Source organism: Calidris pugnax, unplaced genomic scaffold (genome assembly GCF_001431845.1).
Source record: "Calidris pugnax isolate Ruff unplaced genomic scaffold, ASM143184v1 scaffold60, whole genome shotgun sequence".
Lineage (NCBI taxonomy): Eukaryota > Metazoa > Chordata > Aves > Charadriiformes > Scolopacidae > Calidris > Calidris pugnax.
Window position 1 is genome coordinate 4,197,675 of NW_015090831.1, and position 23,081 is coordinate 4,220,755.

Genomic DNA, 23,081 nt, shown 5'->3' on the forward strand with positions numbered 1-23,081 from the left:
GGTGGGTGAGTGTGGTTTGTGTCTAGCTGGAGGGCTTCCCTCCTCTTGGAAATTCTGGGATTAATGGCACGTTAAGCCCTTTCCAGGAAAGTGGATTGAAAAGAACGAACGAAAGCAAAACAAACAAAAAAAAAATTAAAAAAAAAAAAAAAAAAAAGAAAAAAAAAAAAAAAAAAAAAAAGGAAAAAAAAAATGAAAGAGGCGGGCAGGCTGATGGCTTTTCCTGCAAAGTTTAGTACTTCAAAAGTTAACTTCTAAGCAACTGCAGATGCATGGATAAAGCCTGTCTTGGACAACATGCAGCAGCCCTTTCCTTTCCATCAGCATCTCCAACTTGTTGCCTACCTCTGTTGGATTCCCCTGTTGGCCATTAGCACTGAGTCAGCTCCATTAGGTAAGGATTTTGTCCTTTTTAATTATTTGATAGTCATTTAGGGGATAGAGTTGATGTATATTTAAAACTGAGATGATCTTGTTTACATTTACTTTTTAATGTGGGTTAGAGTGATAGAGGGCTATTATTAGAGTCTCCAAAATAGAATGGAAGTAAGGTGAAAGTAAACATCTTCTAAGGTAATGAAGAAGGTCACAGTGCAAGCTGCTTACAGCACACAATGTTTATGGTCCATTAGAGGACTTTGACTTTTCTTTTTCGGCTTATTTTCTTTTTTTAAAAATAAAGAAATTACAAGTCTCTGAAGATTCTTACTTCCTACTAGAAAAAAAGAATCAAGTGATTTAAAGAATATTCATAACATTTTCCCATAAATGGAATATATGAAATGAACCATAAAGGAAGAAAAGGCTTTAAAATAAGAATCTATTCCTTTAGGAAAGAAGCATATACACCATATATAAGAGCAATGTTATAGATTAGTTAATTACACATATAATAATACACAGCTATACAGTCTCTGGGAATAAAAAGTTCATGAGTAATTTTTCTACTACTGTACACATTAAATGCAAGGCTTGTTTCACTCTGCATAGAGTTTGAAGAGGGCATAGATTTTACATATGCAGCTTGTTTATACAGCTTTATTAATCTACTGAAGGAATACATTGAAAATCATGTTAGATATTATTCAACTAGTGAAAACAGAGTTAATAAAATGAAAAAAAAAAAAAAAAAAAGAACAGCTGAGAAAAGCAGTAGGACCAGAGCATAGCGCTGTGAGTGATTATGGATACAGATTGGGCAAACTCTGTGGAGGCAACTCCCCCCTTAATGGAAATATGTTGCAATATTTTGCAAAATTTAGTTTCAGTGGAGTTTCAACTAGTCTTAAAAGTGATTGTCAGCCGGCACTCATTAGCTCTATGAAGATAAAACAATTTAAAGCGCCCTTCATTTGAATATCAAAGGGTCACCCAGGAAGGTTTGCGGGACTAAACATAAGGCAAATGACCTTATCGCCTTTATCTTCAAACAATGCCTTTAATTTCTAAAACCTTTTGAAGGGTTGCCAGTTTTATGGAGTGTAGCAGTTACTTATCTGATAGAACAAGCTTTTCATCAAGGGGAAATGACCTTTTAACTCCTAGTAACTAAGTAACTGTATTTTCCACTGTATTTTTGTTACTGAAGGTAATATGTATAGACATATTTATTATACTGGGATCACATAACAAGAATTAAGAAATAGCTTGCTGTCTCTTAGGTGATGTGGAAGGATTCTAAAGACTTGTAGGTTTGGGTTTTTTTACAGCGTGAACTTGAAGTAAATGAAACTGCTCCAAAAAGTTTACATTCTGACAGCTTGTGTTGTGACATTATAAGGATATTAAGAGAACCATATGCTGTTTACTTCTGTACTCTGAGTATAACAAACTTACTAATCCCATAAGAATTTAACTGTGAATAAGGAACGTCTGACCAAACAGCTTTTTGCAGATGCCTCATTAAGAGGGAGAAGATGAAAAAGTCCTTTAAAGACCAAGGTAGAACTTTTTCATCTTCGGCAGTCATATTTTAGGGAACAGAGTTGCCAGTGATGGAGGCTATTCTTATTATTTGGGGTTTTTATGTCATTTCCTGTGACTAAGAAATATGAAAGGGTTACCAATAACGTCCATAGATGCCCTCTGGTAGAAGATTAAGGAAAGCATCAGGGACAAAAGCAACTCAGTGAGTCATTGGTGTGGGAGGGCTGACAGAACACAGAGCTCGTCAGACTTTTCTCAGATAAAATCTGTAAATAAGTCAATCAAAAGAAAAAGACAACAGATTTTTTTTTTTTTTTTTAAACGGAGGTATTTTAGACAAAAGTATTTATCTTAAAATAGATAGTTGCTTATAACATCACCATTGAGATGGAATTCCTCCCCATCCCCTCTGGAGCCTTTTCATAACATACATTGAAAATATTTTTAATTTGGGTATGAGCTTCCTGCAAAGGCACTTGAAGCTCACAACATCCACAGGAGCATCACTATAAGGTGTTACATATACAGTAAAATCAGACATAATTAATTGTTTGCAAGTTTACTCTTAGGGATTTTTGTCAACTCTGAAACACATAAGAAAAAGTTGCAGCATATCCTGAGGTGAGGAAAGAGGAGGAGAGAGAGGCTGGTCCCAGGGAAGGCTGGGTGCCTCCAGCCAGCGGGACAAGAGAGTGCATTCTCAAATGATCAGAATGATCTGATTTTATTTAAGAAAGTAAATGAGACTAGCCTAGCATGGCAAAAATTATTCAGTGTGTCTTGCAATTTTATAAACCCTGGTCTTGCTTTCACCAGAAGAATGAAATGAAAATCAAGAGTATGTAATCTGCTTGATGTACTACCCACAAGCAACCCACGATCTCACTTGTGAGCTGCTGCTGTGAAATCTGAGTGCCATGGACTTTCCATGCTCTAAGCAAAAACATCTATTTCCATGAGTATTTCAAAAGGAAGATTCAGGAGCTTTCCCACCTGCTTCATGTCCCTCCCTACTGCAGATGACCATCCTGTCCCTCAGTCAGACCTCAACTGTGCCACCCAGGTCCCCAGCAAACCTCCTGGAGCCCCAGGGCTCCTGCCACTCTCTGGGTCCCCAAGCACAGGAGCGGTGGAGACACCCCCAGGGAAGCTCCAGGGTGCCTGGCCTGGAAAGAGCTTGCAAGGACCAAGCTCTTGGGCCATGAGTGGGTTTGGTCAGGGACATTCCCATGACTTTGGGAATTGCAGTGGGATTGTTCTGGCTCCATGTCTTTGCTCTGTGGAAAGCACAACAGACACTTATTGCACGGTGCAAACAAAAAAGACCCTGCTGCAGAAGCAAACCCAAGACTCCCTGGCTGTGGCAAAAGAGCAGTAACAAGTGCCAAAGGGGGAGGATGAACCTTTACAGCATGTTTCTTTTCCATTATTATTTTTAACTACCAAAAGCAATTTACAGATTAATATTTTATTTCCCTTTTGTTTAAGTTTTTGTCAACATCATGTAACCCCATTGCCCTCATTGTCTGGAATTAATCCAGTTTGTATTGTTTGAACTAAGAGTGAAATCTGACCTTATCTGATTATGTGCAGTCAAACCGAAGCCGGTAGCAGGGGCTGTACAATGATTTCTGTTTGCTGATAGCTGTTTCGTTTCTCTTTTTTTTCCTCTGAAAGACGACAGGGTTATCCTTACTGCAGGAATAGTTCTTTCGTAAGGAAGGCAAAATCAGGCAGTCTGGGGATGAGGGAACCTCTTTTACCTTCCAATGAATGTGCTTGTGACTCCTGAGCAGCATCAGGATGTCACTACTGCGTTTTAGGACTTTGAAATTTGGTAGGGAAGTAACTTCAGCTCACACATTTGTCTTCCAATCTTCTAAAGAAAATTAATAGCTGTTTTCAAAGTTATACAGGCTTACAAAATAAATTTGGTGCGAGAGGTCTGCCTTTGTACTGCAGCTCTCAAGGATTTGCCTATTGCCCATTGACCTGCCAATTCCTTAACAGCTATTTATTACTCTATGCTGTACTAAAATTGAGGATCATTTTATTAGACACTGTTCGTAACAGCATAGGACACTCAGGACCAAAATGTTTGTTTTAATGGTCCAGTTCCTCAAAGTTATTTTGTCTCCAAATGCCAAATCCGAAGAGGTATTGTGTACATCTAACTTCCTTTGCAATCGATAGGAGCTGCAAGTAGTCAAGACAAATCAGTGTTTGTTCCTCAATTGACAAGACAAATTGCTGTGGAGGGGAAGCATCATCATTCTGTTTTACAGATGGGATGGAGACGTGAAGTGGCTCAAGGTCATGCAGAAAATCTTTTGGTGGAGCTGAGATTTGTACCAAGGCCTCATGAGTCACAACCCAGCCCCATGAACTGCAGCACAACTCACAACTGAACCAAAAGCCAATATAGTAACTAGGAGGGTAACAAAAATGCTGAACATTTCTCCATCTCCCTGCAAACTCTGAAGTGAAATGGCTACACACACACACTCAAGGGAACACAAAGTAATGTTGGTGGGTTTTAGGCTACTTAACATATTTTAGAGGACGGAAACTTGAAATTTCATTCAAATCCCCTTTGATTTTAGTCAGGAAAGGATCCAATCACTTTCATAATGCTGTGTATACTTTATCATACAAATTTAGTTGAAGAAAAGAAAGAAAAGTCTTTCCTGCACTAGACCACTTCTGTAGCCTATTAATACATTTCTGGCTTTGGAAATGGCTATTTCATTCCAATAAGTTTCCTCCAATTTTTTTTTGTGAACTAGACTTGCTGCTTCAAAAAGCTGAGAATATTGTGAGAAGTGTCATTTTGTGTATTTTAACTGGGTTTGTACTGTACTCCTTTGAATAGTTTGTTGGGAAAAGTACTCAAGGCAGCCAGATTGCTGGTTCATCTGACATTGTCAACAAATGTGTTTCCTTGGACATTTGTAGGTTTGTTCTGACTTTTTGGTTACTTTCTTCCTGGATGAAGAATTTTTCATGTCACCTCACAGACAGAGGTTTAGTGTTGGACATTGCTGATGCACAGTCCACTACAAAAATGGATATTGTGTTTAATGCCTGGTTGGCAGCGTATATTGCTCATTTAATGACTCTTACATTTTCTTCAACTTAGTGTATTTTACCTTCAGTTATGACCTTTACTAATTTCATTGTGGCAGCTACATTACCTGTTTTGCCCTAAGTAGAAATTATTTATAGTAAAAATCTGAAAAAAAAAAAAGTGGATTAATCTGAAGAATATTTTTCATCTGACTTTGATACACCAGTAAAACCATGTGTTAGTGCATGCAATTGTTTGTACAGCTTTTCTGGAAAGAGGTTTGTGCATTAAGCTCTTAGGAGATTTACTTAATGAATGTATGTACTCATTTGCTTCTTTCTGACACATATTATTTTGATTATTCTGATGTCTATTACTGTGATTGCTGTGTTCACACTGCATGGCATCCGCAGGGAGCCACAAGGGAATATTTTACATATTGAAAGGAAAAAAAAATTGATTACCTAATATAGTTGAGGAATTGTAGTAGTCTGCTCTGCTCCTTTTGCTGGTTTTATATTAATTCGTCGATTGAGAGCGCGTTTATCTTATTCCCCTATTTTGTTCACAAAGCAGCTTCCATGAGCTGGATAGCAATTTATCTGCATACCACGATAATGTAATGCATCTCCTGTGGTAGCTGGAGCATTTTACATCTCAACTGTCCCTTGACAGCTTTGTGTGTTGACAGTTTCAGTAAATGGTCCCTCATGTGGTGTCTTGCTATTGCCTCATCAGCTCAGTAGCTCTTGCACTTTCCATGAACTGGTGGATACCCCAAATTTGCCTCCTCCTTATGCTAATAAGAAAAGGCCTATCATTTCCCATTCTAGGCTCGCAGTCTCACTTTCTCTTCATTTTTTTTAAAGCTTTGTTTTTACAAAGTTAAGTTTAATTTGTCTCAGAAGACAAAAGCTTATGGAAAATATCTAGAAGACAATACAGAGACAAGGGGGTTCTCCAAGTTTCTGAATTAATAGCTCTAGAATGTGTTTGATGGTAAATATGGAGAATGACTTGGGATCTGAACTAAACCTTTCCTTAACAGAAAGGAGCCTGTATTGTCAGCTCCTGTTTGTTTCTCATCTCAGCTTAAAATTGTATTTTTCTGATTTTTGACTGTCATACAAACTTTTAATGGAATTTTATCTCATTGAGTTTCTACAGACCTATATAAAGACGAAAGGGAGCTTAAACTCAGTCACTAGCCTTTTAATAGCTAAGTTAAGGTGGTTTTTATAACTTAATAATTAAAAATTTCTTTAGAAGTAGCATTATTAGACCTCACTGCATTAGACAGATATGTTATTTGTTGATCTGGTCCAGCTACCAGAACTTGCAGATTTGGAAACATCTTTCAGAGATTATTTTTAATAGTCTTCTTTGTCCCTTTCCTCCAATTATTTACTTTATAATCAACTATGGGTATGCTATAAAATTAGTTGACTGTGACTCAGCCTCCCTCAATAACACAGCATAGATACTTTGATTCACTCAGGCTACCTTATCATCGGCTCTGTTGTTTTCTTAATGGGCTAGAGAAAAAAAATATATAAAAATTCACAGAGCCATTTGCTGTGTTCTTTTATTAGATGTTAAGATTAGAGCTAGCAACAGAGACATAAACAAGGGGAAATCTAATTAATTCCTTGTTTCTCTTTTGCAAGAAATACAAGGAAACTGAAGAGGAGACTAGTTCTTACCCCAATGTACTTGCAACTCATTCCTCAAGTTCTAAAATACATGGACATTTCATTTTCTGTATACATATAAAGCAGAAAAAAAAAAAATAAAGGTAAAGGAAAACTATACTTCTGTTTTAGCTAACCCATAACTACCCCAGAAGTTGGTTATTTTTCCAACAGAAAATCTTGTTAAGTGTCAGTGGAACTTAACCACCCAAATCCCGTAACATTCCCGAAGCATTTGGGCTCCTTTTCTCCTATAATATCATTTAAAAGTCTCACTCATAATTGTTGAACATAGGAATCCTCAGGTTTCAAATAAGTTTCAGTCCTTTGCCTGGGCTAGTTACTTCAATTGATCCTGTCAAAGGAATCCCTAATAAACCTCTGTGAACAGTTACACTGGGAGCAACTGGAGGAGCTTGTAGCATGCCTGGTCTGGAGCAAAGATGCATTTTGTTCATCCTCCACTCCCTGCACGGGGGTACTCATGTAGGTACCCCCTGCCTTGCCTGATGGGTCAGCATCTGCCAAAATGGCAGCAGGCAGGACTCACTTGTGCCTCCCAGCACAGCACTGGTGCCATCCTGCCCACTGCAACACACCTCACGAGGGAAAAAAATCTGATATCCCTTAAGATATCGTAATCAAAGACTACAGCCATGTTGAAGGACTTGGACTCAGACATGGAGGGCTGAAGTTTGACTTAATCCTTGTCCCTGGTGTGTGCTTGCATGAGGGCATTAGGCTTAAAGATATTGATGTACTTCAGGATAGCTGGATTCAAGTTGCAGACTATGATCCTGGCACAAGCTATACATCTCCCAGAGGAATTTTACAACTATTTTCTCTTCTTGACATGATTGCTGCCTTGCAATACAAATAGCTTTGACATAAAGCATAAATCTACTACCCACCCCCATTCCTTCACTACTTCTTCCTTGTTCATGTTTTCCCAATAACTCATAATTTAGTAATGAAAAATCAACCACAGTTATTCCTGCTGCGTCATAGTATCTGTTATGTGCTCACATTTCTTCTGTCTGCTATTACCTACACTCTTTGCTTGGGTGTGTAGAAACTTCCTCTCATTAATACACTCCTGACAATATTATTCATCTGCTGTTTCAAAACAGCTTCATCTTAAGTCTGAGCTCACAGGTTGCCTCCCAAGAATAGCAAGCATCCTCATTAAGCCACGGTGGGATGCGAGGGGACCTGGTGAGCCAAACCTGACCAGCCCCACACAGATCCCGCCACAGAAGCCCTCACAAGGTCAAAAAATTGTGCTCTAGGGAGCTTCTTTACCACTCAGAAAGGTTGGCAGCCGAGATGCTAAATAATACCTGTATATATAATGATTAGATGGGAAACAAGCTGTCTTCTAAAGTCTTTTTTTTTTGTGGTGGTATTGGATTTTATTTTTTTAAGACCCTTGAAGCCAACAACTTTATTCTGGCTTCTTTTAATCAGAGAAATCCTTCCCCCGTAGTGAAGCACAGCCTTCCTGAAAGACCCTTTGGTGAGGTTTTCAGATGTCAAACCTTGCAGCTGGTCAGCACACGTGGATAAGGTATGCCTCTGACAACCTCAACGTGTCTTCATACTCGCGTTGCTTTCAGTGCAGCTAAATTGAATGTAAAACTCAAATATTGTAATCCTGTAAAAGGTAGCACAGATGGCCACAAGCGTACATAAGCATAGGAAACACCATTTTGGCCACCACTGTTATCACTGCTTCATCTAATTATTGCTAAAATTAGTGCTGTAGAAACACTGGAAGAAAAATTATGATGGTCACCAAAAATACACCGTACAAATCTACCCGTTAAGCAGGATTTTTGCCTCTGAATTCTATCAGGGGCTCTCTGCTCCTATAGCCCTGCTCTGCACTGTGATTATCTGCATAACAGTTTATAGACTATATGACTTCCCAAAGATAACCTACTTCAGCTTGAGTAACTGCTGTTAATCCACAAAGGAAGGTTTTTTTCTGTCTGATTGCTTTACCAATTGAAAACAATTAAAAATTTACTTCCCCACTGAGACAAAACTAGGAAAAACCCAAACTGCTAACTGATAGCCTGATATTTTGTTAATCACTTCTGACAGGAAAGATGTTGTGTTTTAGGATACAGGAGCTGGATCAATCTCTTCTGTCACAGACAAGTGCCCTCAGAACTGGTCTATCGATTATGCCGGAGAGAATATCTTTAGATCTCTTATTTGAACCGTTTCACTTTCTATTAGTAATTAAATACCTCTCGGAATAAAGGCTTCAGTGTCGGCCTCCCATGGGTTTGTCTACTGTAAAGGTGTAAATAACTGCGATGGACAGAAGGTTAATTCATTCTGTTGCATAATGTGTATTTGTTATTTATAAAAAATAAAAATAATTCCAGTATAGAGGTAGACAGTTAGATAGATTGATCATTTGAATGATCAATACATGTTTTTTTGGTTGAAACCACATGCCCAAGTCCATAAGCCTCCAAATTGCTCCTTTCCTAAGAGAAAACCTGTACCAAAAAAAAAGTACAGGTCTTCTCAAAACTTGCCCATTTCTATTAAAAGTTTCATTAACAGCATATGAAATTATCAACACTTAGATTAGCTCTAACCCAAGCGCACTTTTTTTTTTTACAAGAATGAACAAGATAAATAAAAGGGGCAGTAAATTTTAATATTAGTAATGATACTTGTTTATAAGTAATTCGTTTGTGCTTATGAAGTAATGTTCTAACACACTGATCTTCAACTGTTTTTTTTAATCAAAGGTCCTTTTCTGCAAAAAGCAAACCATGGAGTATCCTGTATCCCCTATTGTTTTATGCTTAAGAGAGGGCACAAGGGAATTGCATATTTTGCATAAAGACGACAAGATAAAGTGGACTTAATTTCTGCTTGGCAAAAATCATAATTTTACTGAAAGCAAAAGGCTCGTTAATTTGGGAGGCTCTGATGAGGGCCCTGGAGCTGGTGGCAGCAGGTACCCGCTGGCACACCGCAGGCAGTTAAGTGGGAATATTCTTGAGTAAATTCTGTGTATGAGGGGCTGGGGGCTGCTGTGCTATCTGTTACATGAACTAAAATCTGACATCTTGAGAGCCCTTATAGCTTAAACAACATTTCAGCCTATAAAATATGCCTGGAAATACCCATTCTCTAATATCAGAGGGTTTGAGCAGGGGCAGATGAGGCTTTCCCCCTCCACACCCAGTGCCCACAGTGGGGGGAAAAGACAGGCTGTGCGGGGTCTCGCTCCATATCTAATAGCTTCTTCAAGGCCACAGGATTATTCCTGCTCCTTAAAGCCACCTTCATTTCCTAAAGTGTTGTCTAGCACTATAGTGCACTGTTAAGCTGCTGCCATGTTTTTCCATTCTGGTAGAAATTATTGTTCTATATAGTTTGATTTTAAGAGTGCATTCTGGCATCCATTTGGGGAAAAGGCACTATATAAAAGCAAAATCAATACAAGGGACAGTTATATTTCCTGAGCTTTTTCGTTAGCTGTAAGATATATACATTCAAGAAGGGAGGGGGAAACAATGTCAGTTTTACCTAGACTGAAGGAGGAGAAAACAAAGCAGAGAAGAATATGCAAGAATGTGCACTGGCAGGAATATGAACTATGGAGCTTTGCTGGGTGCAGGCAGATCTCTGCCCTCACTACATCCAAGCACTCCTGCAAGACACTGGCTGCTCCTGTGACAGGCATCAAACCACCAGGAAAATACAGAAATATATGTATTTTTGGTAAATGAGGTGTTTCTTGTTCTCGGTTTTCATTAAAGTCAAACTGACCATTGGCTGAGTACTCACAGGGAAACTTTGCCTTTGCTCAGCACTAAGAATGAATAGAAAAGCAATGAAATAGTGCTGAGCCACATTCTTCCTTAAATCCCCACTGAACTCCACCCTCGCTGTCTTTGTTCTTTTCCCCCTAAGTATACCAAAATATTCTTCTGTCTACCTGAGCAGGCTGTCCTTTCAAGCATCCTTGGATAAACCTCTCATCACCTCATGCAATATATTTTCTGAGATTCGAAAGCATAGAGCCGGAACAAATTCTGAAAAAACTGTAATCTATATTTCTACAATTATAAGCTTAAAGATATCGCAGTGAATTTTTACCAAAACCAAGTCATTACTGCTTTGTTTAAGCCCAGTTGAAAAATTAAAATTCATACTGCTATACTACCCAGCATTCTAGCACAGGTTACTAATCCATAAGAGCAAGCTTCTTATTTTAGCTTGAAGTAAAATTTCAAATCAGTGTCTTTTCAGTATCAGCATGCAATTATGCGAGCAAGAAATTGCACACAAGCCTTTTTTTCTCTTTATAACACAGACCTTCTATAATGGCATTTTCATTAGTAGGAACTACCTGTCGTCTGTAGAAAAATAATTTGTCTTGGTTTTTGAAAACTAAATTATCCCCTTTAAAAGATTAGCTGAAAAACACTATATAAGTTTGTGAGCATTCCATATTAAATACGAAGTTTTGCTTCTTTCTGGTGACCCCTAGTGATCTATTTTGTGAGAGAGTTCAAGAGAGAATCCAACAAGTTATTTATTTCTGAAACTCAGATAAGGCATCTGGAAGATTTTATCAATGTGATTTGGCCACTAGCCCATAATTCAGGGAACTGGGAAATAAGGCCCAGAAAACTTATCAGTGTGTGATTGTTAATTTGAAGCCCAAGTGAAGCTGCAAAGGAACGTGCGAGCTGATGATAACAGAGAGCACCAAATAGCAGAAGAGCATTTGTAGGACAGCCACTGCCTAAAATCAGTCTCTTGGGTTTAATACACCACTTACACTACGTGGTTACCCTCAAGAAGCTTTAGGTCTGTCCTCCCATGTTTTTCTTGTTGCCTTATGCTCCCAGATGTGTTATTCAGAGAAACTCCCTTCCTGTTTTGGCTTCTCTGAGGGCTCTCAGGGAGGTAAGATAGTGAAGCAAACCAGAATTGGGCTGCAAAGCGAGCAAAAAAGTAGCCATTAAGTGGAATGTCATTTTTATTATCACAGATATCTGGCATATAGATCAAAACTTATTTCAAACCCATTTCACGAAGGTGCATCAGAAAGATGTCTCTCTCCCTGTTTGCACAGCCATTATATTATATGTCTGCGAGGCGTAGCTTGTTGAACATGTAATTTCATCATGAGAGAGTGCTCCTCGCTGCGCATACACGGCTGCATTATAGGAAAGGTTTGGATCAAAAAGAACAAGCCTCCAGCTAGCACTGCCCTGCTTCTGCAACTGCACACTGTGTCTCGTACAAATATCAAACATTTGTCCACCCGATTCACTCCTCTTGACTTAATAATTGTAAAATGAGCTTCAGCAAGATGTTTCGGTGCGATTGTGCCATCCATCACTGTGCCAGGACTCTGCTTTCCTCCCACCCTGCCCAGAGCCCACCTCATCCCAACATCTCCTGTTTCCAGTCTCCAGCCCCTGCTCGATCTTTTCCTGGGTGATGGCTGGAGCTTGGACATTTTGCACCCTTCTTCCAGGGGAAGGGGTAGGAGATAATTTTTTGCTTCATGTCTAGTTGTAGGGACAAGGTAGAACTATATATTTTTAGTAGTGCTTTTACACATCTCAGTATTCTACTCAAACGGTTGAGTTTTAGTTTGATAGCAAGTAAAATGGAAGAGTGTGTCTAGTTTCTTACACGCATAATATGGACCCTGTAATACCACGTTAAATTCAAGGCACTTTTTGCTGTCCAACTCCATTGATTTTCACTGCGAATATACCAGTCATACGGAGAGCAGTTTGGCTCATTTTTGCATTGTAAAAGCTGTCCTTAAACCCATTTTCATTAATAAAACATGGAGACCAGCTTTAGATGTCATAGATCCCTGTTGCATATTTTTTCATTGCTTCTCTCCAATCAAACTATTGGGAAAAAAAAAAAAAAAAAACATCCACCATCTGAATATTTTGGTTGTTAATGTGAGGAAAGACAAGAAAATTTCCCATCTGTTTTTATAACAGAAAGATTTATCACAGCTTGCTAAATTCTGGAGTGATTAAGTCATAGGAAAGACATAACTAAAACAAATATTTGATTTTTGGCTTTTGAAGTTTTACACTTGGTTCAAGAACACGTTTTGATTTTAAATGTGATAATATTTCTTCACTCTAATACAAATATTGTTCTCCTTTCACAACTGGTCATAATGAAGTCAATAAAATATGCACACAAGAAATGCAAGCGGCATTTGGCTCAATATAAAGATTGATAATGTAACTACCTAAAAAAAATGCTTTTTATCATCATAAGTCTCTCCAGGTTTTTTATAGTTTTCATTGAGCAAAACAATCCATCATACTTGAACTCCACGCACACTCCTGAAGCCAGCAGTTAGTACAAGTCAATTTTTAATTATGATATTTTTATAAAACCTACAATTTATTTCCTGATTTTGTAAAACACTTTAAACAGCAAGTCATCGATATAAATTATGTAAATCTCAAGTGACCCCAAAGTCATTAATCTGAGTGAATTTCACAGAGAAACATAATATAGCAAGAACCCACGAGCTCCGCGTCTGACACCACACAGCAGCAAAGATGGCTACAGCAGTGATGAACAATGGGAAATCATGTGTTTTTTCTAGACTAGTGTGATTTTTAACCTTTTAAATAAATTTCCAATTGTGTTTAGAATACCTGGCGCAGCCTCACATTTAGGGCCAAAGGAAAATGGGACTGTTAACTCTGAAAAAGAGAACAAAATGCTATCGTCTGTAGTGCCATGCAAAGAGTACTGAACCCCAACTCCAAAATATTGAGCTTTATGGTCAGCCTGCCTGTGAACTTGCCCTCGTCTTTTGCCTACAGAAAACCACAGCAAATCTTATTGTGAGCAGAAGAAGGAAATCTGCCTGGGAGGACTGAGAGCAATGGTGGTCCTTTGGTAGCAGTGGCCTCCTGCCAGTTTCCATCAGTCCTTTCTGCTTTGAAGTAAACCCAAGAAAGACTAAAAGCCAAACCCCTTCCCCCATGGCTCTTTGCTGCTACAGCCCAAAGGTTGCAGAGCCACTCGGGAGGTGTTTCCCCCAACCTATAGGAAGCACAAGCTCCCTTCTCCTTTCCATCTCCCATTACTGCTCCTTCCCTGGGGTCAGCCCTCAGCAAGGGCTCCTGCAGCCTATGGGGCAATCTCATTTCTCCAGACCCAACACCTGTTTCTCTCAGCTAAGCCACTTTGTGTGTGCTTGGTTTAAAACCTTTTTTTTTTATTTTCCAGCTGTTCTGTCTTTTGGTGGCCATCTCAGTCCTTTCCAGCTGCTATCTCTTTAGGCGCAGCTGTGCTGGCTCCATCCTCATCTGCTGGCAGCAGCCTTCTGCCTTCCCTTCATTTGTGTCCATGGACATTGCCCGTATCCTTGTGGACTTAATGCTATTAAAATACCATTGAAGTATGTTAAGGATGAGAGGATGGCACAGGCATAAATAAGGTTTTTTGGGTTGGTTTTTTTTTTTTGCTCCTGCACTGGAGAGACAGTCACAGGATTTAACTTGTATTCTACACTTAGAATACTTTATGTGTCTCAAGTAGGATGTGGTTATTGTCTACATCAACTAACATCAGCCAAGTTCCTGCAGACCAAAAAGAAGAGGAATTATTTGATGGCAAAATATCCTGTCTGTTAGACCTTTCCAGCTTCTCCTGCTTTTCTCCTCCCTTTCTTTCACTTTATGCAAGTTTGTGCAGAAGACCAGCAGGTGAGAGGTGGCAACTGCAGCATTTTAGGATGTTTGCTAAAATGTAGTGGCAGAGTAGAGCAGGATGGCTTAAAAAAATACGATTATGTTTTTACCTTTCCTAGGGGACAACTCCCACGTACCCCATTCTGTCTTCAGCATTTGAAATGGTTTCTCTTTCCATTTACAGGGTAAGATATAGAGTCTGTACTTCAGTTCATATTTTTTGAACTTCAGATGCTCTTCTCCATATTAAAACGTCTTACAGGCGAATGCATATCCCTATTTATACTTCTTATATTAACCCAGTTACACAGTGGCAATAAAATTCCATAATAAGAAGTAAGAGCTCTCATTGCACATTCACAAAGCCCTCCAAAGAACAGAGGAAGAACAGACCGTAAGTCTCATAAATCCAGCTTAATTTATGCACAGCGAGAGTCTACAAATCAGACATTTTTATATTCAGAGATATTTATGATAAGATGGTTGAATATTTTGGTTGTTAATGTGAGGAAAGACAAGAAAATTTCCCATCTGTTTTTATAACAGAAAGATTTATCACAGCTTGCTAAATTCTGGAGTGATTAAGTCATAGGAAAGACATAACTAAAACAAATATTTGATTTTTGGCTTTTGAAGTTTTACACTTGGTTCAAGAACACGTTTTGATTTTAAATGTGATAATATTTCTTCACTCTAATACAAATATTGTTCTCCTTTCACAACTGGTCATAATGAAGTCAATAAAATATGCACACAAGAAATGCAAGCGGCATTTGGCTCAATATAAAGATTGATAATGTAACTACCTAAAAAAAAATGCTTTTTATCATCATAAGTCTCTCCAGGTTTTTTATAGTTTTCATTGAGCAAAACAATCCATCATACTTGAACTCCACGCACACTCCTGAAGCCAGCAGTTAGTACAAGTCAATTTTTAATTATGATATTTTTATAAAACCTACAATTTATTTCCTGATTTTGTAAAACACTTTAAACAGCAAGTCATCGATATAAATTATGTAAATCTCAAGTGACCCCAAAGTCATTAATCTGAGTGAATTTCACAGAGAAACATAATATAGCAAGAACCCACAAGCTCCGCGTCTGACACCACACAGCAGCAAAGATGGCTACAGCAGTGATGAACAATGGGAAATCATGGGGTTTTTTCTAGACTAGTGTGATTTTTAACCTTTTAAATAAATTTCCAATTGTGTTTAGAATACCTGGCGCAGCCTCACATTTAGGGCCAAAGGAAAATGGGACTGTTAACTCTGAAAAAGAGAACAAAATGCTATCGTCTGTAGTGCCATGCAAAGAGTACTGAACCCCAACTCCAAAATATTGAGCTTTATGGTCAGCCTGCCTGTGAACTTGCCCTCGTCTTTTGCCTACAGAAAACCACAGCAAATCTTACTCCAAAATATTGAGCTTTACGGTCAGCCTGCCTGTGAACTTTTGCCTGTGCCCTCATCTTTTGCCTACAGAAAACCACAGCAAATCTTATTGTGAGCAGAAGAAGGAAATCTGCCTGGGAGGACTGAGAGCAATGGTGGTCCTTTGATAGCAGTGGCCTCGTGCCAGTTTCCATCAGTCTTTTCTGCTTTGAAGTAAACCCAAAAAAGTCTATCGTGCCAAACCCCTTCCCCATGGCTCTTTGCTGCTACAGCCCAAAGGTTGCAGAGCCACTCGGGAGGTGTTTCCCCCAACCTATAGGAAGCACAAACTCCCTTCTCCTTTCCATCTCCCATTACTGCTCCTTCCCTGGGGTCAGCCCTCAGCAAGGGCTCCTGCAGCCTGTGGGGCAATCTCATCTCTCCAGACCTGACACCTGTTTCTCTCAGTTAAGCCACTTTGTGTGTGCTTGGTTTAAAACCTTTTTTTTTTATTTTCCAGCTGTTCTGTCTTTTGGTGGCCATCTCAGTCCTTTCCAGCTGCTATCTCTTTAGGCGCAGCTGTGCTGGCTCCATCCTCATCTGCTGGCAGCAGCCTTCTGCCTTCCCTTCATTTGTGTCCATGGACATTGCCCGTATCCTTGTGGACTTAATGCTATTAAAATACCATTGAAGTATGTTAAGGATGAGAGGATGGCACAGGCATAAATAAGGTTTTTTGGGTTGGTTTTTTTTTTTTGCTCCTGCACTGGAGAGACAGTCACAGGATTTAACTTGTATTCTACACTTAGAATACTTTATGTGTCTCAAGTAGGATGTGGTTATTGTCTACATCAACTAACATCAGCCAAGTTCCTGCAGACCAAAAAGAAGAGGAATTATTTGATGGCAAAATATCCTGTCTGTTAGACCTTTCCAGCTTCTCCTGCTTTTCTCCTCCCTTTCTTTCACTTTATGCAAGTTTGTGCAGAAGACCAGCAGGTGAGAGGTGGCAACTGCAGCATTTTAGGATGTTTGCTAAAATGTAGTGGCAGAGTAGAGCAGGATGGCTTAAAAAAATACGATTATGTTTTTACCTTTCCTAGGGGACAACTCCCACGTACCCCATTCTGTCTTCAGCATTTGAAATGGTTTCTCTTTCCATTTACAGGGTAAGATATAGAGTCTGTACTTCAGTTCATATTTTTTGAACTTCAGATGCTCTTCTCCATATTAAAACGTCTTACAGGCGAATGCATATCCCTATTTATACTTCTTATATTAACCCAGTTACACAGTGGCAATAAAATTCCATAATAAGAAGTAAGAGCTCTCATTGCACATTCACAAAGCCCTCCAAAGAACAGAGGAAGAACAGACCGTAAGTCTCATAAATCCAGCTTAATTTATGCACAGCGAGAGTCTACAAATCAGACATTTTTATATTCAGAGATATTTATGATAAGATGGTGAATATATTAAAAAAGCCAACAATAATTCAGTAATTGATGATAAAATAACAAAATAGATAATTTTTTTTAAAAAAATTATCAAAAAGTGAAATATTATAAACAATAATGCGGCCTGTAAGTATTAAATCAAATTTGTAGTGGGTGAGGGCAAGGATAGCATTTCAAAACTTTCAGAGCAATCTGATCCCCTGAACCAGAACCTTCCAGCATTGCTGCTTCAGTAGCTGCAGTAAAATGCAGATATTTTTCTTCATCAAATATACTCAAGTAACATGGTGGAGCGGGATGCATGCATCATACTCATTTTCAGTCTCTGGAAGGTTTTTCAGATGTTACATCCACAAAAGAAAGGGAATGGTCTGCTGGAGCTGTCAGTCCAGCCAGTGTGGTTGGAGTGTCTTTGGCTTTTTGCATGCTAGACAGAGGAGGACTTATTTTGGTCATGTCAAGGTTCTGAGAAGGTATACTTGAAAAAGGATTTGGAAAACGCAAACATGCAGAGCTCTTTCAGCTACATTATAAAAGCCCCTCCTATATGAACCCTGTCATTGGTCTTGCTCAGCCTAGGACCCCCTGCTGTAGAGACGGCGCTGCATCAAATACATCTTAGAAATAGATATTTTGCTTGAGTCGCCTAGACCTTTATCTTTCAGTAGGTAGAAATTCCCTATTTGCAACCCTAAATATGTTCATGGATGTTGGTCCTAAAGCGGATGTTCTTACAATGTTCTCCCTCAGCCTGCAGGGCTCCCTTCCCCTTAGGTATGTACCAGCAACGTGACAAACACCCTCAGTCTCCCTTTTGCTAGGCTAAGAAAATTAATTTTAATCTCTACTTACAAAAGCAAGCTCTTCATTCCCCTGATTATCCTAATAGCCATTCCCTCCACTTGCAGAAATCTGAACATATACGCAGGGATCCAAATGAGGTCTATACAATAGCATTAATTTAACTATTGCTTTACTGTATTTTCAGCACTAGAAAGTAGCTTTTCACATTACAGTGGAAACAATCACCTTGTGATCAGATAGTATATCCTTCTTTTATTGACCCAACTCTATTGTTCATTCTCAGTCTTGCTAATGTACGGCTCTGCCCTGGAGGCATTCAAGTCTCATTTGTATGTGAACAGGGCTTAAAAGGGTTTTTTTGAGATAATTCTAGATAACAGTATATAAGACGTGTGCATACTCAATTCAATAGTATTTGTGAGAGAAAGGAGGAAAACGAATGTGCAACAACAAAGGAAATTCTGTGACTCAGCTACAAAGGTAAAAAGCAGGAATCCAGTAAATATCAGTCTTGTGAGATAATAGCTTTCACTGTTCAGCTATTCTTCACCAGTTCCTTATCTAAAGCCTCTGTGGCACATGCTGATGAAAGAGCATTCGACCTGCAGAGCCTCACAGGGGAGAGGGATGTACACTCTGGGCCCACTTTTCAGCCCCTTAACAATTACGGATGCTTTTAGTTGATCACACAGATTAGAAATCAAGCAAACAGGACTTTCCTACCTGGAAGGGAGGCTCTGATTTACAGTATTTCTGCTTATGGAACCTCTTTCTCCTGTTTAAAATTGGTCAAGTGTGTGTCAAGGTCAATTCCCTCCAAGGATACAGAGGCCAACAATGCAAAATTTGTGCTTGCATGATTTTTTGTGTGATTATGAAGTTCTCTTGCTGCTCTTGGGAATTCCCACACAACCAATCACTTCTGCCTTGCTCTTTCCTATTTAAGTTGCTGTGAAACACTCCAAAAATGCAAATGCAGATCAGCCTGCTTCCTGCCTGACAGCAGCTTGCAAAAACTGACGGTGAATCTCTTCACAGCTCTGCCTTTTTATTTTCTGGGCATCCTGGTGAGCCTGTCTTTCCCTAGGAAAGATAAGGCATCCAGCCTGGTTTGTTAGAAGTCAGCCTGGTGAGGAACGTGCAGCACCTCCAAAGTCCACGTGTCTTTCCTGCCTCTGCCTCCCAGAAGACCATGCCATCTACATGTCTAGGAGGAACTCCATCCTTCCTGTAGTCACAGAGGGCTTTTATAAAAACACTGCATGGGGCCTGAAGAAGCAGGAGAGCAATCCCATGGCCTGGATGGCCACAGCCAATGGTCCCCTGCCCTTTGCTGCATGTGAAATGCAGGAAGGTCAAGCAAAATGTAGACATGCTGGAACACATGGCCTTTTTCTAGAGTGGAAGGAACAAGTACTTGGATATTGATTTTATCCAAGACCCGTAGAAGATCACTTCTCCTGTCTGGATAAGTGCTGTTTGGTGTCTGTAGAAGGCCACAGTCTTTCTCTCACTCAGCCCAATGACGCACTGCTGTTCACATTTTATTTCAATCTTCAGCAAAGATTCATAATTAACATAAAGAGGGTAATACTCATGTATGAGTTTCTGTATTTGACTTGAAGAGGCAGATGAATAAAACTAAATAAATGTCAACTGTTAGATCATGGGACTTAATGTGTTTTTGGAAACAGGAGAGGGAAGTTTTAATTGCAGAAAGATTTTGAGATCACTTCCATCTGATGCTAGTGCCTGTGGTTTCCCAACGCAAACCCCAGAATTTACAGCCAGGCTTAGCACTCGTTTTGCTTAGATTGCTTCTTGTGAGCAGTAATGACCAGTAATGAAACAGCCAAAAGCCCAGGTGGCTCTCCTGCAAATGTACATTTCAGAGCCTTGAGACCTGATCCTGCAGCTGCCAGCTTCACCCTGAGAAAACCATTAGCAGCTGGCTTCACGTCTAGAAAAAGAAAATGAAATATGCTGCATTTTCATGGCCATCAATCAGCAGATGCAGTGCCAGGAAAGCTTCATAATGATGTAGAAATTGCCAAGTGACTTTGCAAAAAAAAAAAAAAGTTCTTTTCAGGAGAGAAACATGTAGGCAAAAAAACAACAGATGATCTCAGCGTCCACTTGTGTGCATGGGACAGCCATCCCTTTCTTATTCGGATGGGAGGGGACTGAGACAAGAAAGTACCTTTCCTGGCAGGGGCAGGAGGGCTCTCCCCCATACCTAAGGGGGGCAGTGGGAGCAGGAGGCATTTCTCAGCCCCGTTCTGTGCTTCCTCCATGTAGCTGTGGCAGTGGGCTCATCCCCAGCCTTACAAGCTTAGATAAGTGTTTGTGCTTGCCTTGCTGAGGTTTCTGTTATTCTTACCAAGAAGAAAGTTCTGCAAGCAGAAGACCTTAAAATGAAAAATAAAGCTGGAAACTTTAGAGTTACTTTTGAGGTTTGGTTGCTTTTTTTCCTCTATGTTCTGCAAAATGACTGAAAGCTATCAGCAGCATCGCTGCTCTTAAATGTTTTATTTCCAAAGATTTGTCCGCATGTGCCCCTTTTTATTATCTTTACTGACTTCCTGACAGAGATACTGAGATGTCTGGCACAACTCATGCTGTGAGCAATCCTTTTGTGAGAACTGAATGAAAACAGGCTGATAACAAGGGCAATTTCATTAAAAAAAACCCCAAGCAGCCAGGTGACTGGTTACATGGGACGTTATTGAAATTATGCATGCAGAAGTCTGACACTATCATATTGTTTTAGATCATGTTTTCCATGGCGCAGGAGAAAGTATCGTTGTCAGCTCAGTGGAGAAAGGTTGGAGATGATTGAAGTAAAACAGCAGGAGGAGGCTGATATGATTAAGTCACATAGCCAACTGCCCATGTATAACACAGTAATGGAGGTGAAAGTAGAGGGCAAACTAAAATTAAGTCGAAAGGCTACAGGAGACAAAAGGCTACACATATTGGACAAGGAGAGTATGTACCATGAGATGATTTGTACAACAGGCAGAGTGCAAAATTTTCATGCCCTGTATTTAGATATTTCCTGTTAATATTGATGCAAATGCTGTCCTAACTAGTGCTGGAATGGACAGCCTGTTTAGTGAGCACGCATGGAGAGAGGCATGTTTAATTAATTTTACAGTTAGTTGTGGGCAATGAGGTCAGATGACAGCCTGTGAGTAAAATCCCCAGCAGCTAGATTGGACAACAGGAGGAAATAAAAAAAAAAAACCAAACCAGAAAGGAGTATTTGGGAGAAAACTAGGGTCAGCTCTGGATCCACTCTGGTCATTGTTCACATTTCTTCAGCAGAAAATAATGTCTTAATTTGGCTACATGCCACCAGGTAAGAATAATTTTTGTAGGAAATCTTGGTTACTCTAAAGACAACATCGTCTACTTTATGTTGTTCCCTCTGGGTAGAAGGATGCTAGATATAAGTCACAAAACAACTGGTCATATGAGCCATAGGGCAACAGGGTATCAGCACTGTAGTGCTCTCCAAGGAAGAAATGATCCATAAAAAGTCATTAGAAACTTCTGCAGTTTGGTGCAGAGGCTGCTGTGGGTCACGTGGCAGGTTGCCATTTGGTCCCCAGCAATCTCAAGCAAATATGTTAGGGGAACAGAAAGCTTGCAAACATCACTTTTTGCTAGTCATCTTCATGGTGCTGGGGGAACAGAAATCTTGCAAGTAGCACCATGAAGATGACTAGCAAAAAGTGATATTTCAGTTTTTTGTGGCACTGTTTCAGCTTGAGGCCTAAGTTCACTTTGGAATAATTTCCACTGACCATTTATATCATTGCGTGCACTCACAAAGAATTGTGCAAGTCACCATTACCATCTCCAAATGTTTCCAAAAGACAGCAAGACTGCCTGCCTGGTACAATCACACAGTCATCAGACACTAGATTTCACCTTCCACCTACAGACACACAAAGTTGTGATGGGAAGTGATCACAAGCAGGAAACCCCAGAGCTAAGGTTGTTTGTGCTGCCTTAATTTGCTCCTTGTGCTTGCAAATTCTAATCCAGTCTGTGGCATGACTACACAGATGTGCTCAAGGACCGGCACTTCCTTCAGTGCCCAGGGTAGATGGTATTCCATTACCGAGTGGCGAGCCAATTTTTCATATTGTTTTTATTTGTGAGCACATGGCTTTAATGTGTGTATGCCACTAAGTAGCAGAAAACCATCTTAGAAGTGCCATTCATTTTCTGATAGGCTTTTTCCTTCTTTATTATAGTAACTAGGTGCTTAATATGCCACCATTAATTTACTTTCACAGCCTTTCTGGGGTGAAGGGCAAATACTCTTAATGTTACGAAGGCAAAGGAAAGTAGCATGTGTCCATTAACAGGGAAGGAGAGCAGATAAAATGACATAGGGAATACAGATGCATTCAAAGTCTTTGTTGCTCCAGTTTTCTCAGCGAAATTTAATTACAACCAGCTATTTAGCACAGTTAATTTCAAGACAGTAATAGGCACATAAGGCACAAAAAGAAGAGAAACAGCTAAAAATGCATATATCCAGGTTGTCAGTTACAGCTGAATCCACCTTGAGTAATACCCAAATCATTATTTGAATCATTAAAAACTATCTTCAAATGTTTATGGAGAACCTCTGAGATCCAAAGAAGGCAAAGACAGAAGCCCAAATTCAGTACTTAACACCAAAAAGTGAAGAAAGTATGATTTGAGAACCTACTAAATAACCAGGCTACCTTCAGCACAGGTTCCTATTGACTCACAACTCACAGAGTTAGTATGAAAAATTAACAAGAATAATTTTTTTTTTTACTGAGGGTAGTGCACATAAAGCACAGCAACTCATTAGACCTGTGCACTTGGACTTGAGAGGCCACAGCTAGAGTCTCATGTCTAATTTTGATCATCAGACTTAAATAAAGCTAGACAAATTAGGGGCAGCTCAAAAAGAGAACAGCAAAGTTAACAAAGAGCCTGGAAATGTGACCTGCAAGGAAAGTTAAAAGAAATAGACTTAC

The 23,081-nt window shown here is 39.5% G+C and overlaps 1 protein-coding gene across 1 annotated transcript in view; it reads left to right on the plus strand.

Moving 5' to 3' along the window:
• The first annotated feature begins 206 nt into the window (after positions 1 to 206).
• LOC106887538 (von Willebrand factor D and EGF domain-containing protein-like) overlaps positions 207 to 23,081 on the plus strand; it is a 178,123-nt gene continuing 155,248 nt past the window's right edge. Inside the window, exon 1 of the mRNA XM_014941130.1 lies at positions 207 to 394. Coding sequence (XP_014796616.1) covers positions 298 to 394 — 97 coding nt within the window. The 5' untranslated portion in view covers positions 207 to 297. The remainder of the gene's footprint in view (positions 395 to 23,081) is intronic.